The following is a 20,284-nucleotide window of genomic DNA, read 5'->3' as shown; positions in this document are numbered from 1 at the left end:
ATCAAAACATTGGGGAGACAAAAATCATCCCGACAACACATTCTTGTATTTCAATTGGATTAAATAAAACAAAATAAAATTATAAAACAAAATCTAGGCCTACTTCATTAGGACGTGCAATTATGACTATTCATTAGCAATCGTATTCTTCTAATCATCATACATTTTCCCAATGGTCCCCACAACGAGGTACTGTAACATCAACATTCTCATCATGTTTTGTCAGTGTAAATAATCATCGGTAAATCAATGCCTTTTTAAGTCCTTTTAGGGTTCCTTGTGAGGGAGGGGGGGGGGGGGGGGACAAGGGGGATGGACAAGGGGGATGGAAAAGGGGGGCGATAGTGTTCCAGGGAAGGGGGGGCTGGGGGTCTATAAATCTTCAGTCCAACTGAGAAGAGACCCGTTTTAACTGGGGAAAGTCAATGTCACTTTGCGTTTGGCCAGGATTCTTTGGCATCCCATGAATTAATTCATGATGACGGTGAGAAGTCCATGGGCAGTTTGATAGCCCAATACTATTGTCTGATTCTGTTCTGGTCAGATCATCTTAGCAGTTGAGGTTCAAAGGTCACTTGTAATCCATCTCAAAAGCTGCTCCGGCTCTGACGTTTTCCAGACCCTTGTCCATAGCGGCCTTGCACTAGGGCTTCTGCGTGTCCCTAGTTGTTCTGATGCAGGGGAGAGGATTTCGAGGGAATCCCCCCCGCTTCTCGTTGCCTCGGATTGTGGTGATTTATACCCTGTCCTCCATATTTGTGTATTGTGGAGTGCTTCAAATGTTGGTGTTCCATCCGATACGATTTATGGCTCTGTCCAGGCCCTTGGTCTTGCGCAGTATTCACCTTAAGTTGAAATCCAGGAAATTAATTGTCACTAGTGAGGGAAAATTGTCTGACAGAGGGAGAAGGCCTATAGTGTCTTGGGGGGAGGGGCTATGGGGTGGTTGAGTAGGCCTCGCCTCGACTGCCCTCTGACCTCTCCCCTTCCCTTCCCTAATCGTCGAAAGCACAGAAAACTTCACCTACATCCGGATTGTTAACAGAGATCTAATATTTTCACTTCTCCTTACAATGTTTTATTTATTCATCAATTCATGGAATTCCTTTGTTTATTTAGCATTTCATAGTTATAGTTACTAAAACGTTAGAATTGTTTTATTTGTGTTTTATCTTTTCTTGTTGTAAGGCCAATGTTTGCCTTTGAAATGCACAATAGAAAATGTAGGGAGACAGAGAACAGTGCGTTTCCCTTAAACCACATGACTGAGGTCTCCCAGGGGCCTACACTTGGTCCCCTCCTTTTTTCCCCTCTACACCAAGCCAAATCTCTTTGCTGAAAATAGGCGCAGTACAAGCTGGCAACACGTTTCGTTGCCTGCATGTATACTGTAGATCTGCTATTTTTTGGTTACGATGACACATACATGTATGTGTGTGTGTGTGTGTGTGTGTGTGTGTGTGTGTGTGTGTGTGTGTGTGTGTGTGTGTGTGTTTGTGTGTGTGTGTGTGTGTGTGCGTACCTGAGTGAGCCCTGACACCTCTCCCTTCTGCAGAGGTGCAGCAATAGAAGGCGTGAAGGGTTGGCTGTCGTCCACCGGTCGTCCTTTCAGGTAGTGCTTCCCTGCCTCGTAGATGTCCACTTCAATCATCTTCCCTTTGAACTGGGGCCCCTTAGGCACCAGCACCTTGGAGCAGGGAAACACACCTTAGTTTAGTGCAGTGGTTCTCAACCTGTGGGTCGGTCCCCAAATTATTTTCCTTAAAGTTTAGCTAAATGTGCAACACTGTTTTCTCACTCAACAGTAAACAGACCAACATACAGTATAAGTGTATACAGGGTATCTGCACATTTATAAAGTGACAAAAAGTGACTTTAAAGACCTTTTTATTGCCTCTGGTCAAACATTGGTCAAACTGTCAAATATTAGAGGAAGAAATTGTGAAAATATCTTCACAATGGAACAGATCGAGTCAAGCTAAATGTAATGCCAACTCCTACAATTACAAGTGCTCGTCAGGGTGGGAGGTCCCCAGTTAAAATATGATTATTTTGGGGGTCACGGCCTGAAAAGGTTGAGAACCACTGCTTTAGTGGTTGGTTGGTTGGTTGTTTCTGGCCAACGGTCAGAATGTCAAATCTGCTGGTAGACAGACCAGACAGCATGTGTGTGACGGAGAGAGAGGTGAATGAGACAGGTACACTGACTGTAGACCCCTGGTTCCCAAACAGTGGGTATATATGTATATGTATATGTATATATGTATATATGTATATATATATATATATATATATATATATATATATATATATATAATTATTTGTATAATATATATATATATATATATATATATATATATTTTTTTTTTTTTTTTTTTTTTTTTTTTTTTTATGTCACTGACATGCCCAAAATAGGACCAGCATGGTTCGTTAAATACATACAAATCTGAACATCTGAATGCCCAAACCCCCTCTGCAGGTGGTCTGAGGTGCATCTGGCCTTGGGAAATATCAAACATCAAACCCACTTTCAACCACCATCTGAGCGCAAACAAAATGTGTGCACAGATCCACCAACAAAGACATGCACACCACACAACATAACATGTTTGTAGGCAGCTCAGAATTCGCTACACATGTGGGAAATAATAATTTATCAGAAAGAAAACGGACAACAATAGTTATGTAAAGACTTCTCAAGCATTTACCATCCTCAAGGCACATTATGAGACATATTTACAAGCACAGTAATCTGCACTTACAGTAGCTCTTGGAAAATATATCCGATTTTCCCCATGCATACAGGACAAGCTGAATAATATTTGGACATAATCTGAATATGAAAAGTGTAAATGGCCAACATAGAAAGCTATCAAATATTTCAGTATATATGACATGAGAATGGAATAAAGAAATGGTAAGAGAAAGAGAGAAAACAACAAAAGCCTTATTTATACACCAAACGCTTAGTGAGCTTGTAGACTGGATATTTTTGGCTAGTGACACCTTTTTGATTATTTTTATTTGACAAGAAATGGAGAACAGTACAAGTATAGTCAATACAATTGAAATGTAGTACAGTACAAGTACAATTAAACACCCTGCCTAAAAGGAACATCCCACATAAGACCTTTTACAGTCTTTTTTACGTCGGAAGCCCTCAGTATTTAATTCATGGACATAAGCAAGCAAAGAAGATAAGCAAGCAAAGAAGACATTCTATGGGAGGAGTGATAACTACCTCCCTCTCTGGCCTCATGAAAGGTGACTTTTCAGGGCAGTTTTGAAGAATGCCAGCGAGCTACATGTTCTAATGGAATTCCACACCTTGGTGGCAGTGTTGAAGAAGTAGAACTTACCCATATTTGTCTTATGGGTTTGTGTAATCAGATCATTTTGTGCGCACCCTCTGGTGTTGTGGCTAGCCCGGCATAGCCAGACAATATCACTGCGTGAATATTATTAGTCTGGTTCTTCTCAGTGTTTCTCACTACCTAAAGCCCGCCCTTCATTTGCATACTGCGCCCCTGGTTGGTTCCTCACGACTTGTGAGCCGTGAAATATTTCGGGGCCAGACCTATACTGCCAAGGGCAATTTTTCAGATGTGTCTGGCTACGCGAGGTAAAGTGACACCATCGTTCGATGGAGTACAAGTTAAGGAAAAGAGTTCCAGTGTGTGTATGTTCTAACTGCTCCCTCGGTCTTCTAATACAGTCGTTCCCAAACGTCTTATAGCTCGAGACACAAAAGAGAAATTAGATGTCTCCCTGACACCCAAACTAGTGGAAATAGCAGACCTACAAGCACCCAACGTGGCGACGTGGCGTGTTGTGAGCTTGTAGATCTAGTATTTTCACTACTTCTAAAAATGTTTCATTTATTCATTTATGGAATTCCTTATTATTTAGTATTTCATAGTTAGTTACTATGAAGAAATGTTAGATTTTTTTTTGTATTGTTGGAAACTAATAAAAAATGGGAATTTACACACGAGTCACGACCCATAAAAAACGACCCACTAATGGCTCTGTTTGGGAAACACTGTTCTAACACGTAAAAAGACCATGCCAAGAAACCAGCGCAAAGCCACCCGCCGTCCATCAAGCCCTCTGCATGTATCTCCACATCTGTCAATTACATTTTCAATTAACTGCCAACTGAAAACTGTTTTCCCCAACGCTCTGCCACATTGTTATTTAGCTAACGTTAGTCCCTGCCTGCTTAGATTAAAATAATAATACGACATTTAAAAAAGAATTGTTCACCATGGCGCCGATTGTTTTCAATTCCATTTACGGAAGCCCTCAAGGTCAAAAACTATGGCAACAGCTGTGAGATTAACCAGTGGGATTTGCTGGATTGTTTTATTAGTTCGCCATGGCAACTATGAAACTAGGCACATCGCAGCAGGGAAGAGAATAGGAAAACAAAGAGTTATAATTATGGCTTATTGCAAAGGAAATTTGTTCTTAATGAGTTAGTGCTGTAAATAAAGATCATATCGACATCTTTTTGTTTAGATATTTCAAAACACTTTTGAAACTAACTAGACACAATGACATAATGCACACCACACAGTATGTATAGAATGCTTAATCTCTCTCTTTCTGTCTCTCTCCTGTGTGAACCACCATTATAGCCGGAGCCGTGTTCATGTCAGTGGGTTTACTGCTGCAGTCAATTCTATTTAGTCTTCCTTGCGACGGCTAGGCAGATTCTAACCGGCGCTAACGTGAAATTAGTTTTTTGATGAATGTCTCGGCAGCTTCTTCCAGGATTACAGCGGTGAGCTCCACATGTCATGGGTCATTACTGACTTGGCTCCCAAAGTATAGGGACGGTGTTAAACATACGCCACTGCCTTCTCAATGACGAGATACGATCCTCGTTGAGCCGCTATGAAACTTCTGGAAACACTGGCATCTGACACTAGCTTTGTCCGCTTCCTCTGGGAGAGAGCTGTATGTGCACGTTCACAAGCGCTATAGCTGGGCTGAGAATAGCGTGTGTAAATGGAGTTGTGGAGAGCAGCATATATCATGTTAATTGGTGATTGGTGGCGGTATGTGATACGAGAACAGGACAACACCAGCAGCACGCCAGAACAATCAGCACACCTGCTGCTCCTTACTGTGCGTGCGTGTATGTGTGTGTGTGTGTGTGTGTGTGTGTGTGTGTGTGTGTGTGTGTGTGTGTGTGTGTGTGTGCGTGTGTGTGTGTATGTGTGTGTGTGTGTGTGTGTGTGTGTGTTTCCAAGTGCACATATGCACGCCACGCATGTTACGTGGCTACTGGGAGCAGAAAGAGAGAGGGGGGTGATGGAGGTAGACAGGTGTCTGAGCGTGTGTGTGTGTGTGTGTGTGTGTGTGTGTGTGTGTGTGTGTGTGTGTGTGTGTGTGTGTGTGTGTGTGTGTGTGTGTGAGAGTGGGAGGGAGAGAGAGGGTCATCTGAGGCCCATTACAAGGTGATTCAATGATGAAAGAGCTTGTCAGGCCTCAACAGAGACCCGCAGCGACACACACAGTCACACACACACTCGCACACGCACACACACACACACACACACACACACACACACACACACACACACGCATACACACACACACACATGCACACACAGGTGGGATGGGTGCCTATTAGAGCTGTCGGGTGAGATATCCATCTGACGGTGTGAAAGTGAAACTAGGCCATTTGCTCACACTCACACCTCTGCCCCCCTCCCCTCCCTTCCCTTCCCCTCCCTCCCTCCCTCCTTCTCCACCTAGCTAACACACTCCATCCTTTTCCATTCCTCCACTGCTCCTTTCATTTCCTCACCTGAGAGAGGACAAGCAGCGACTGGCTTGTCCTGTCCATTTTTTCTGCATCTCTCTCTGTTCTTTCACTCCTACAAATCATTGTCACAGTTCATCTCCTCGTCCCCTTTTCACTGACTGTTTTTAATATCTTGTAGAGCAGTGGTTCTCAAACGTTCAAATTTCAAGGTCTTCCCTTAACTCTGACAGTGTACAAATGGAACCAAATGGATCCGTTAGTGTCCATTTGGTTCCATTTGTACACTGTCAGAGTTACAGACTTGTATGGGTCCATTTAGACCCCCCTAAAGGAACCCACAGAGTCCCTGGAATCCACTTTGAGAAACTCTGTTGTAGAGTTTCCTGCTTTTTTTTTTGCTGCCTTTTTCTACCTTCTTCTACCGTTCATATCTGTCTATCTCTCTGTCCATCTGTAAAAAGGAACCAATCAACTACTCCTTACAACTACTTATTCCAGTTCGCTGTTCGCTTATCTTGAACAACGGCAAACAAAACAAAACAAAAAGAAAATGAAAATAAAACAAAAATGGTCGGTTCACATCAAGATTACAAACAACCAACGGTAAGCACGAAGGTCAAACCATGCTACACACACACACACACACACACACACACACACACACACACACACACACACACACACACACACACACACACACACACACACACACACACACACACACACACACACACACACACACACACACATCCCTGTGTCCCTGGAATAGCCTTATGTTCATGCGCGTGCGCACATGAATGTGTGTTTATGGACGTGTGTCTTTACATACATACATATATACATACAAGTGCATGATTAAGTGAGCATGTGTTGTGTTTCACAAGGTAAAAACTAATGCATAACATGGGGTCTCTTCCCAGGGGGAAAGGGGAGAGGTGCGGAGAGGCCAACATATTGTCACAGAATGGTCACGTTATCACGTTCGTTGCCAAAGCAATGTTGTGATTTAGAGGCCATGCCAAATACTCACTGGTCTGATAAAAAAGAGCATGGTAGTGGTGGCCAGGGGGTGGGGAGAAACATCAAACAGACCAGGCAGACTGTTCCTCCCTCGAGTACAGTCACACAGGCACGTGCACACACAGACATGAAAGGGGGCTTGAGCCCCTGCCCTTTCATCCGTCTGTAAAAAGTGCCCTCTCCAGACCATGAATGCAGTTTTAATTTTGGTGAAGGAAAAGCAAATGCCCTCTTTTCATGCCATACATGAAGGCAGAATTCAAGAGAATTGCCTTGTCCAAACTCTCCTGAACTTGAATGCAGCATCTTATGTTGAAAGAATTGCCCTCTCTGTGTAGAAATCCATGCCGTTGCGCCGCATCTCCAGTATTGCCTTTTTTATGCTTAGTTTTGTGTGGTATCAAGTACTGAAAATAGCCGACCTCCAAGCTCACAACACGTTGCAGCGCGACGCGTTGTGAGCTTGGAGGTCGGCTATTTTCAATATTTCAACAAAAGGCCCTTTTAGAAATTTCAGCCCCTGCCTCTCTAACATTCTCTGCACGTCCCTGCAGTCACACATGCGCGCGCGCTCCCACATTATGAAAGGCGCTCAAATGCACACATGCGTGACAGGAACACGCGCGTGCACACCCGTGAACTGAGTGACACTTGTAACTAAAGTTTATAGCCTGCAGAAAGAAACGCAGAACAGAGTAAGAGGGGAGGCGGAGGAGGAGAAGGGGAGGTGGAGGCGAGGAGAGGGGAAAAATTATTACCATCCCCGACCCTCCCTACCAATAAAAAGCATAACTTCAAACATGGCTCTGATGATGGCTAAAGCAGGGGAAATTGATTTATTTGAAGATGTTTGAAAGTGAATTTTTCACAGGTTGGGAGAGGGTCTTTGAAGCCACATGTGAGTGTGCGTGTGTGCGTGTGTGTGTGTGTGTGTGTGTGTGTGTGTGCGTTTGTGTGAGAGAGATATAGGAGGAGAGAGTGTGTGTATGTCTGTATATGTGCGTGTGTGTGCGTGCGTGCGTGTGGAGAGGGAGAGGATGGAATGTACATGTCTTTAGGGCTGACCTTAATGTTGGTACAGTAAAAAGCGCACAGTATTGCTGTTATCAGCTGCCAAATGCTCAGTTGACCACCCTAGGGTGTGTGCACGCGCGTGCGTGCGATATTAAAGCTAACCTACTTTCTCCAGTGCAAGCATAAGCTGATGACACCTGCTGTGAGTACTCTTTGACACGCAGGGCAAAAGCCCTGATCTGATTTACATAAGGCCGCTTCATAATTCGTCGCACAGCATTGTGGGGCGCAGGAAATAGCCGATCAAGGACGTGGTGCATACATGTGCAACGTGTAGTGAGCTTGTAGATCGTCTGTGCTTGTCTTCCTATGGAGCAGCATACATTTGGCATATTTGTGGAAATAAGAAAGGATTAGCAGCATACAGTAGAACTATGTACATATTATGCAAGAAGTACAGATTCAATTATATATGTATTTATCGCTAGCTTACTGTATGTGTTTCAGAAAGTGGATATAAAGTAGAGGTCAGCTTATTTACTGTACTGTATGTTGAGATTCCACGTCTCAATTGCATTGACCATATCTAACTATTAATTTAACGAATGTCTGACTGACCATCTGCATGCTGACATCACTGATACTACACAGTTTCGCCGCCATGGTAACCGTCTGTCAGCATGCTGACATCACGTCATACTCTGATAGTCATAGCACAGACATCACAGACCTGGCCTGGACACGGAACACCATGTATGGGCATAGAGATCTGCCCAACGGGCACACCAACATTACTTCTGAGACTCCTACATTCAATCCCTCAGATACTGTGCACGCCCCTGTATCGATGACATCAGGGATCTCCATATATGGGCATAAAATGGATTCTGGGGAATACCCATATATGGATATGTCACGGTGATGTCACCTGTGATGTCACAGTGATGTGTCAGGGGAACCACAGTGTCAGGCGTGACAGAGATACGGACAAGATGTGACGGTTTTCATTCAGGGTTTGGGGGCTCGGGTCTACTGTCATTAATTCGGCTGTTCGGTGCTGCCGAGATTTTGTGACTCCCCATACCGAAATAAATTTGTCTCTCAAAGTGGAGTATGCATCGGCCCTTATTCTCCCTAGAGAAATTACTTCTGGGAACCAGGGGATAAATGAGTGACGCCAGGACTTCGCTACTCCATTGATCCCACAGCAGGAATTCAGTTGCTGCGGCATTACAGCAGTTACGAAACAGGATTCACAGGACAGGTACAAAAAAAGAGATACAGCTAGGAGTAACAAAACACATGAGGACATGGTACACCTTACCAAGCACTCTAAAGCCCGTATCAGAGTCTACGGTGGAGACCTATCCACCGCAAATTTGAGGTGGAAAGCTTTCCACCTCAAGTCAGAAAATAAGTGCAGGCCATCATAGTCACGGCCCACGGTGAAGTCCTTTACCCCGTCTAGACCGGTTCAGGTCGACCAATCAGTGAACGGGGTGTAGAGCCTGTCTGTCTGATAGTAAAAACAGAGAGATGTGTTGGGACTCACGGTGGAAAGCTCTCCACCGTGAGGAATGATGTAACGTTGTAGTTTCATGACTCAAAAAGACTCGAAAAGACTACACTGCGGTGTAAAGCCTTCCACCGCGGACCCGACTATGATACGGGCTTAAGTGTCAGCATGGTAATGGTGTGGTTTAAAGGACAACTTTGTTTTTTTACAACAAGGGTTCATATTTTATATTGTAATTAGAGAAAAGAAAAGACGAGTGTTCAAATGTTTTCATTTACTGCTTTCTATAGTTTTAGTAATTTTAATGATTTTGATTTCAGTGGGTGGGGGCATGCGTACAAGTGTCTTTTTAGAAACAATGAGCCCATTACCAAGATGAACCACACTCTTTCATGGGCAGATGTGACTTATGGAGGCTACTAGTAGTGTTACTCTAAATAGTAATAAAGAAATCAATTTAGCCACTTGTACACATGCCCCCACCCACTGAAATCAAAATCGCTAAAACGATAGAAAGAAGTGAACGAAAACATTTTAACACTCATCTTTTCTGTTAAATTGTTTACTGTTTAATTACAATCTAAAATATATACCCTTGTTGTAAAAAAAAAAGTTGTCCTTTAATGCAGTTTAATTATGCTCCTGTTAGTACAGTATGGTTAAGTTTAGACATGGGTTTAGTGAAGTTAGGGTAAGGATGACCTCATTGTAAGGCAGCAAAATACAGGACAAAGCTGTGTATACACAGTAAAATAATCTGTGTTATTTTATCCATCCATAACTAAGAGAGATGTAACCAAATGGACCAAAAACGGTTTCCATTACCTGTTCATAGAATTTGTTGTGAGCCACATAGTACTGGGTGTCAAATGAATCCTCTGTCACCAAGACATGCTGCCTCTCTCCAATCTAGAGAGAGAGAGAGAGAGAGAGAGAGAGAGAGAGAGAGAGAGAGAGAGAGAGAGAGAGAGAGAGAGAGAGAGAGAATACATGTTAAGACTCAGAAACAATTACCCAGGGTTCAGTTTACAATCAAATTACACGGTTAGCTTATTCGTTCCGTATTTGTAAATGAATATTTTTATTTATATATGCACGTACATGCGTGTGTGTCCATCTGCGTGTGTGTCCAGCCAAATGTCAATTATAACCCAAGCAGGGAAACAGGACTATTTGCATTCACATGAACAAAACACCTCATCCCTTCATTTCTCCATCAACCTCACTGACCCCTCCACACACGCACGCACGCCCGCCCGCCCGCCCGCCCGCCCGCCCGCCCGCACACACACACACACACACACACACACACACACACACACACACACACACACACACACACACACACACACACACACACACACACACACACACACACACACACACACACACACACACACACACACACACACACCCTTTCCCTTTCAGCAACAACCAGCTTGAATCAACTTGTCAAAATCAAATAGGAAAACAATAATAAATGTATATAATAGCCTATTTAAATAATGTTATTTTGCAATGACACCTCAGTTTGACAGTCTCAATTCTCTCCAGACAGGTTCATTAGCATGTGTAAATTGGACGACATAAATAATGAAGAAAGAAGTCTCAAGACACGGGCTGAAAACATGTGCCATGGCTAGTTGCATGCATGCATTTGGAACTCTCTAGATTCTTTGTTTACTTTTGTGTTAACTCATACAGGGCCAGATTTCCAAAATATGAATATGAATGTGCGCTTATAACGCCAGGAAATAGCTATTTTGTATCCCCCCAGACCACCTTAACCAGACCACCTTAACGAATGCACGTTCACCATACCATACCACCAGATGACCACTAGAGACCACCATACACCATACACTGACATGGTCCCATGTTAAGCCTGTTTAAATCCACATAACAGGATGAGACGCTGACTTGGTCCTCATTGACTTAACATGGACGGGCCGCCGGTCACCATTTCAGCTCAATACTGTTCAATTCGTGCTTGATCGTCTCAAACCACCATTGGTATGGGCATCGGGACGTATATAGATGCCACACAGAAAGTTTCAGAATCAAAATCCGACCTAGTGAAGCTACGTGAGGGTCGGATGGTTGCATTGAGGCTAACGCTAGCAGAGGCCTGTTGTCAACAGGAAGCCCTGGTTTAAAGGTGACGTCATAATCGTATCCTTTTTTTTCACGGTTTACGTGTGGACATTAGCTGAGGTAAGCTAACCATTTCGCTCCGTCTATAAACACATATTAAAAGCTTAAACAATGCTTTTATATAAAAGTCGCTCCGAGTCGCTCGGCACCAAACGCCATAGTGAACTAGTCGCTCGTAAAGTCGCCCGGCGCTAACTGAGTTAATGTTCATATTTGTTAATTATGGGCTTTTTTTTTTTTTTTTTGCATGCGTTGGAATGTGAGGGAGCCACTGTCTGTCAATCAAATCAATCAAAGACTGTGAAGACCAGGAGGAAGCAGTGCCCACGGTTCTTGAGAGTCTGTTCTTAGACTGGGCTTATCCAGTATTCACTTCCTATGCAACCAGAATGGACTACACTACAGCACTAGTTCCCAAACAGTGGATATTTTTTGTGTTACATATATTTTGTTTTTAATTATTTTTATCTTCATTATTTATTTATCTATCAAGTTCCGCCCGACAGTACAAAGGCAGGGCCCTTAGCCAATGAGGTGCAACTGGAAATTGGCGGAAAAACATCTCGGAGTGGTGTTAGCTGGAGTATTGGTTGAGCTTCACATGACAGTTAGCAGCTGCAGAATATAGTCACGAATATAGTCACGTCAAGTTACGAGCGAGCCCACACTGTTTCGTAGGAACAGTATTTCTAGTTATTTTTTTTTTTTTTTAACATTACAAAAAAAGGAAAAATCTTCATGAATTAAAAACAAATTCATAATTGTCACTTTAGTTTGCAAATCCTTTTACATTTACATTTCATCTTCACACATGATAAGGTAACTGAATGTCTCACAATCTGTTGATTTGCAGGCAGCTTTCTAAGAACGACAGCAGCTGTGTGGCTGAGTTGCCTTGTCTACGGTGAAACTCTTCCGACACTGGCTTGCTTTTGTAGAGTGAGTCTTCAGCCTTTGCAGTATTACAACCTGCATTCACTCTGTATACTTTAATACTCAATAGACAGTATTTTTTTATTTGGAAATTTATGCTTCATTTAGATGCTGTATGAGAGTGTAGAGAGACATCTATGGCAGAGAGAGGGGAGATATGCGTGACTTGATGGGGGTTGGATTCGAGCTTGGGTCCTTCGGAGTTGTCGATGGTCGGTCGGACGTTTCTCGAGATACGTAACTACTGGACTAGAGCACCACCTAGGCCCAAGGGTGTCACTGAGATGTGCCTTGGTCTGTTTAAATGTCAAACAACTTGACAATCTGGCTGATTTCTCAGTTAAACGTTCAGCATAATTCATGCACTGGAAGACAGGTAATGTGGTCACCAATATCAATAGGTTTCTTCCTCCTCAATGTCTAACTTAATGTTCTCTTTCAAATTTTTCATTTCGGTATTTGATGATAATCGTGAGTCAGACACCTCAACCCAGAGAACAGGGGTATTGTATACCAAAGTGGGACCTGGGAACCTCAGAGAGTTCTGCTTCTACACTCAGTAACTTCAACAACAAAAAAAAGGGGAAACAAGCTGGGGGAATGCAAGGGAGGAATATCTTTCAAGGATGAAAAATCTCAAGTTTTTGACATTAACCTTTCTTTGTTTTGAGGATAAGTCTCTGTGCTTGTGTCCCTGTATGCTGATACAAGCTTTGACAGTCTGATTAGAGGCAGAAAGTAAAACCATCTTGGGATCAACTTGGAGAAATTGGCACCGCAAGGCTCAGTGACTGCAAAATCCACACACAGGTGGAATACTGATGACGGTAATACAAAAAATAAAAATAAACATCAGCTTGGGGCTATGTACATACAAGTTCTCTCACAGAGAAAAGACTAAATCTCACTTGAATACACTTGAATACAGTGTACGGTCCAGGCTGTTACTGTGCATACTGTACCTGGGAAATGGGTTCAAGCCTATAGTTTAGCCTAGACACCTTTTTTGGTATGTCAGTCTATGTCCTTCTGTACTTTATGCCTCTGATTAATGCCTTCTTCTGTCTAACAGCAGCAATGAAGGAAAGGTGGAACATTTTCATGTTAACATCACACCTCTCTCTTTGATGGTACAGTAGCATACTGCTGACTGGGCTGTTCTTAGCCCAGGGACCCGTGCATGTCTCTGACACATGTCTCTGACACATGTCTCTGGGCATTTTCTTTGTTGTTTACAACTCTCATCTTCCCTCCCTCTTTTCTGTCTTCCCTCTATCCCTCCTTCCTTTATTCCTTCTTTTACTGTATTTCTGTGTGTGTGTGTGTGTGTGTGTGTGTGTGTGTGTGTGTGTGTGTGTGTGTGTGTGTGTGTGTGTGTGTGTGTGTGTGTGTGTTCCTGCATAAGTAACACCTGCACAGACATGCTGACGGACTTGAAAAGACATTGAATAGATTACCGTTTCCTGCAAACAGAGCAACTTTCAAAAGTGAGAAGAGAAGGAAAAGTAAATCGTCATTTGAACTCAGTATTAGCCTAGTGAACATTAATAATTGTCCTGTGAACTTAATATTAGGCTCGTGAACATATTCTAGGTAATTGTGTTTGTTGTTCTTTTGGAGTCAAGATGGAAAATGTTTGCTTTAAGCCTAAAATATAGAGGAGTCTTGGATCAGTAAAGGCCCAATCCTCTCTATATTTCATTCAGGTTCTGTTTCTATCAATGTGAATGTGTATGAATCAGCCAGTCTTAATAATGTTTAATCCAGACCTAAACAATCAACCAGGAATAATGAACTGGGATTATGACAGATGTGTTGACTGTGAATGAGGATAAACGGCCTTTCCCATATGGGTGTAGATTGACACACACTCGTATGCACGCATGAACACACACACACACACACACACACACACACACACACACACACACACACACACACACACACACACACACACACACACACACACACACACACACACACACACACACACACACACACACACACACAGAATGCACGTGAACTTGTGTTTTTTTTTAACATTAATTCATCTTCCTGGATGGAATAGTACAAGGATTACAATGCTGGGATGAGGGAAAGAAAAGAGAAAGAAACAGAGATAAATGGGGGGGGGGGGGGGGGGGGGGGGGCAGAGATGAGGGAGATAGAAATAGAAAGGCTGGGTTTAATATGATAAAGAAAATAAATCTCTCCCATGGATGATAGTGAATGCAAAGTCTTATCAGCTGCATACACCTAGTCCCTTGTGTACCAGACCATAAGGTGTGTGTGTGTGTGTGTGTGTGTGTGTGTGTGTGTGTGTGTGTGTGTGTGTGTGTGTGTGTGTGTGTGTGTGTGTGTGTGTGTGTGTGTGTGTGTTAATTTGCTCGATCATCCATAGGATAACACAAAGGGTAGCAGGCAGTGTCTTAGTGCACGGGTGTTGTGTTGTGCATGTGCTTACACCATCATCCGTCGGATAAGATCTCGTGAGGCCCCAGCAGATTCGCTACAGATTTGCAGGATCAGGACTTTAATTGATAATTAATCCCATTCACGACAGGGATAATCAGAGGAAGTGTGGCTTTGAATTAAATTTGTTTTCATCCTTGCCCTACTACTACACAGCGTTGATTCACACCAAACTTGGGAAAAGCTGTCATTTGATCAGTCGTTATAGCCGTGACGCTAGTCCAGAGGTGCCTCAGAATAATTTAAGATAATAGTTGGAATTCATCAACAACTCTTACTGTATACTTAGTGAAATAGACCTGAGTTGCACTGTACTTGGTGCGATATTTTTCAGCCTACTGTACTGCACTACAAAGCCTGAGTGCAGTAAATACGTTTTTGGACACACCAACTTATTTGTGTATCCCAATGGTCAAATTGGCCTTCATAATATTGGGGGATAAACATTTACCTCAAGAACAGATATACAATCAGTGACATCACTGTGATGTCAGGGGAACTACACTAACATAATCCCTTTTATGCCCATATATGGAGTTCCCTGATTTTATCAATATTAAGCCCATATCTAACAAGACTTCATATGGAAATGCCCAAATGGAGGCCACATCGGCCACATACCACACTAACAGAATCCATATATGGCCAAGACAGCCCATATCTGTGTGGCTGGTTCTAGAGACAGGGATCTCCATGTATGGGCATAAAAGGGATTGTATGTATGATGTCAGATGTCATAGACGTCATAGGACTTTCACATATCGAATAACTGAGTAAGCATGTTTGGGCTCTCACAGCATATCTCCATATACAGTACATGGATCTCCATATATGGGTACCAGGGTCTCCCTATATGGGTATACTGATCCAATATACATCACTGGCCAGATGGCCACGGGTGAGGTCGTTTGTCGCCCTGAGGCGTCTTACTAGTATGACAAAAGGTGCTACAGTATAAAGTAACAATGTCATTCAGGGGCACCGTGGATAGAAAACAATATTTACAGGTGGAGAGCCAAAGATATTTTGAAAACCACCACAGTACAACGATAGGGTTCGTACAGTTAAGATGAGTGTGAAAATTGGGTTGTACGTAGTTAAAAAATCTATGCATGTAAATAAGGAAGCTATTTATAACCAACCTTGTACACTGATTATTAACTTTTCATCATTAGTGTCACGGACATTATTGTGACTTTAATGTACAACAGTGGGCATGTGTTGTGTGTACGCAGAACCCCCTGGTGTTACACAGGGGCATACAAGCTTCTGATCTCCCTTACAATACCAAGCAAACCTCTTTTCTTCCACTCACTGTCTCTTTGTGTCTGACCGTTTCTTTCTTATTTCATCATCCCATCTCTCTGACTCATTATCTACCCCAAACATTCTCTGTATTCCCTCTTGCTCTGGCTCCCTCTCTCTCTCTCTCTCTCTCACACACACACACGTACACACACAGACACACACATACACAAGCACACACGTGTACGTCCGTGCAAAACCCAGCAGGGTGGAGAAATACGATATTCATGCCGGCTTGCCCTTGCCAAACTATCATTCAAACGTGCATGCCCGTAAAAACACACATACACACACAGAGCAAATGAACTTGAACACATCAGCGCAGAGTCTTCTGTAAACACTTGTAAAAAAAGACATTTTGCTCTGTTGTCTGCTCAACAAATAGCAGAGGGAGCGATTTAAGGGGAGCTAAAATGAGTCGCTCTGATCTTTGGAGGTTCTCTTGCACAAAGCTGCTTGAAAGAAAAACTCCCCCGTTGTGTTGGGTATTTTCTTTTATTTATTTATTTACCCTCAAAGTCGAAACCAAAGTAAAGAGAGAAAACTTTTTGGTGTTTGCTACAAAGACTAAGGGGATTCAGGGTGGATTTGGCCGGCTGTGTGTGCGGAGACAAATGTAAAACCCGCACAGATCAAAGCTCCACGAAGCCAACTGCTTCTCCACGCCGAAGCCACTGGAACGCGGCCTGAACACGAATGCATCACACAGCACACCAAGGTAACGAGACGGGACCCAGAACATACAGAAAGACAGGATGACGTGGAGAAGAACAAACTGCAAGGGTGGAGGGAGGGAGGGAGGGAGGGGTGTGGAAAGAGAAGTGGGATTACAGAAGACAGAATGGAAGAGAGAACAGATGACGAAAGGGAATACACCTGACAGAGCGCGGGCACACTCAAACTGTGGGGGGAAAAAAACAAGAATAGATCTCTCAGAGTGGTGACATAACACATCCCAAACATAGAAGTTGAAGGTGTATTTGTGTTCTTTGTAGTCCTTTCCTATAGGGAAACCCCCCTAGTTAGTTCTACATCTAATGGCATCTACTGCCCTAGAGACAGAGCGGCTGACAGGACTATTTAGCCTTCCTTCATCCTGTGACACCAAAGCATTTTGTGTGTGATGCTAGATGCCAGTGCACAGAAATCCATCACTAATCAAGTAGGAGTACTAGTAGTAGTAGGGATACAGTGCAGGCTGGTGGAGAATGTCTCACTAGAGGTATACTGTAGTGTAGTGTTCACTAGAGGTACGAAGAGACACTTGACATAAAAAAAAACGGTTCTGATCCCTGACTTATACTTTGTTGTGATGGGTTGATTGATTGAATACTTTATTAGCAAGATGTATGTATGTTTCCATTGTGTTCTGTGTGCCAGTGTCTTGCAATGAATACTGTATATGAATCAGGCTTAAGTGTGTGGTCACCTGACCTGCGCGCATACAGTAACACTGTTAGGAAGACTATTCATGGGGATCCTTTAAAACACACACACACACACACACACACACACACACACACACACACACACACACACACACACACACACACACACACACACACACACACACACACACACACACACACACACACACACACACACACACACACACACACACAGTTACAGTTTCCAGACTTCCTGGGCAGGAGATCTAGAGCACTTAGTTTCCAGTTGTTGTCTCCACCAGCCGAAGGCTGAGGGAGAGTATGTTTTCCCCTCCGTCCGTGTGTCCGTGCGTCCGTCCGTCCGTCCGTGCGTCCGTCCGTGCGTCCTCGCAGTTTGTGAGCGCCAAATCTCAGTCGCCGTTGGCCCGGTCGCTGCCAAAGTGAGCACACACATTCCCTGGATGCCAATCTAGAACCTCTGCCCTAAATTTTTCAAATGGGCCTTTTCTAGCGCCAACTAGTGGCCGATGTTTGCTAAACACATTTCTGTGCACTACTCTTACAGATTTTGTCCAAAAATCCTACAAATCGGTAGGCAATATCTCGACAGTCATGTGATCGACACGGATCTGTCCGATTTTGCATATTCCATCCTGATTGGCTAAGATTGGCTTCCAAAGTTTGTGGGATTGAGCCGTTTTGAACAAAATGCCTCAAATCACAAACGCAAAGTGCAATTATCATGAAATCGCGCACACACGTTCCAACTAGGCCGAGGAGGAAATGCCACTTAATTTTTTTTAATCAGCCTCATGGTGGCGCTATAACAGCCCGATTTGTGGTTTTACCTATGACTCCACCGATCAGTTTCAAACTTTGTAAGCACACTCCCTAGAGGCTAAGGATAAACCTTTGCCCTGCATTTTTCACATCAGCCTTTTATAGCGCCACCTTTGGGCCGACTTATGTAAAACACATTTTTGGATATTACTCCTTGAGATTTTATCCAAAAATCATGCAAATCGGTACACAGTATCTCTATAGTCATGTGATCAAGTCCGATCCGTCTGATATTTCACATTCCATCCTGATTGGCTAATATTAGCTTCCAAAGTTTGCAGGATTGCTCCATTTTTGAACAAAATGCCTCAAATCATCAACGCAGCTTGCGATTACCGTGACATTTGCCACACATATTCCCACTAGGTCAAGGAACAAATGCTACCTTTTTAACATTGTCCTGTTATAGCGCCACCAGCAGGTAGACTTTAGCAAAACACATTTTTGGAACACAATGCTTGAAATCATGCATGCAGCGTCCGATTGCCATGAAAGATCTAAGGTGAAGAACATATGCCACCCTTTTTACATTGGCCTATTATACAGTAGCACCACCAGGACGCACGGCCTGGTGGAGACCTGTGCTCGGAAGAGCACTGCTTCTAGTTTGTTCTAAATCTGTGCTCATTAATGGTGTTAAGGTTAAGACGCTCGCCTCCAGAGCAGTATGTTGTCCTGCTGGTCTGTCGTCAGATCCAGCGCAGTACTCCCTCTGTGCTTCCGCTATACAATCTCTCATCCTTTCTGCTTCCACTCTCCGTCTCAATGGAGAATATCAATAAAAACAATTACTCAAAAGGAGCATGATCTCTCCTCAAAGTCAATTCATCACGGTCTTCCCTGTCACTCTGAACTTTGTTATTTTTTTTAATCCATCCTAAGCAGTGACTGAATTTTATCAGTCGTTTCCAACTGCCACATTCACATGGTCTGTTGCCAGTCGGTCCTTTGACAAGCCTTTCTCATATCTATAGCTGCGATACTGGAACAATGTTACGTTTACATTACACAACGCACGGCACCAATAATCTAGCTAAAGTACTTTTCGTCTGGCTGAGTAAGCCTTCACTTGACTGTCCAAAACAATAGAGTTTCACGTGTGACCTTCAGCTATCGAGAGTGCACACCGATACTGTATGTGTGACTCCGACGACCGCAGCTGTCAAATCAATAACCGTGTTTGAAATTATGGAGAGATAAACTTCAAATCACTTTGAACAATGCACACAGGTTCAGTTAATCTTAAGTACTTGAAACACAGGATTCAAAAACAAAGTGCGTTGTCACACGGGGTTGGGGGGTAGAGCTTGAAAGCAGCACCATGTGGAACAAAGAGTAACGTGCAATCTGAGTTCCTGCAGCTCCTAGGCAGTCAGGACTATGGAGACATGAAGCACTCTTACAGAGAGAGAGAGAGAGAGAGAGAGAGAAAATTCAGTTGATTATATCTCATACTGAATTACAAAGTGTGGACAGGTCTAAAACAGTGCTTCTCAACCTTTTCAGGCTGTGACCCCCAAAATATTTATATTTGAACTGGGGACACCCCCACCCCGACAAGCAGTTGGAATATAGAGTTGAGGCATTGCATTTAGTTTGACTTGGTTCCACAGATAAATATTGTGAAAATAGCAGATCTATGAGCTTATAGATCGCCTATTTTCAAAATGTTTGCCTCTTGCTTATACTGTATTATACATGTTTGACCAGTTTTTATAGTATAGTTTGTTGATTACATTTGATGCCATGAAGGTCTATTTCTTTTATTTTTTTATTTTTCTTATTATAGGTATTAAAACGTCTTAAAAGTCCTTAAATTGTCACTTCACTGTCATCTGAGGGACCCCCCCGAAAAATCATGCAGGG

General features: G+C 43.1%; 1 protein-coding gene across 2 annotated transcripts in view; it reads right to left on the bottom strand.

Annotated features, from left to right (window-relative positions):
• cdkal1 (CDK5 regulatory subunit associated protein 1-like 1) overlaps nt 1-20,284 on the bottom strand; it is a 422,084-nt gene that overhangs the window by 34,624 nt on the left and 367,176 nt on the right. For both annotated transcript variants that reach the window (XR_013962583.1, XM_080738605.1), the window contains exons 13-14: nt 10,152-10,235; nt 1,523-1,687 (exon numbers count right to left, since the gene is read on the bottom strand). Coding sequence is in view for 1 of the 2 variants with exons in the window: in XM_080738605.1 (XP_080594731.1) it covers nt 1,523-1,687; nt 10,152-10,235 (249 nt within the window). In the remaining variant the exon portion in view is untranslated. The remainder of the gene's footprint in view (nt 1-1,522; nt 1,688-10,151; nt 10,236-20,284) is intronic.

The sequence above is a fragment of the Nannobrachium achirus genome, assembly GCF_963921795.1.
Source record: "Nannobrachium achirus genome assembly, chromosome: 2".
In the NCBI taxonomy this organism is placed as follows: domain Eukaryota; kingdom Metazoa; phylum Chordata; class Actinopteri; order Myctophiformes; family Myctophidae; genus Nannobrachium; species Nannobrachium achirus.
Note: the sequence above shows the minus strand (reverse complement) of the source record. Positions and strands in the feature narration are given on the sequence as shown.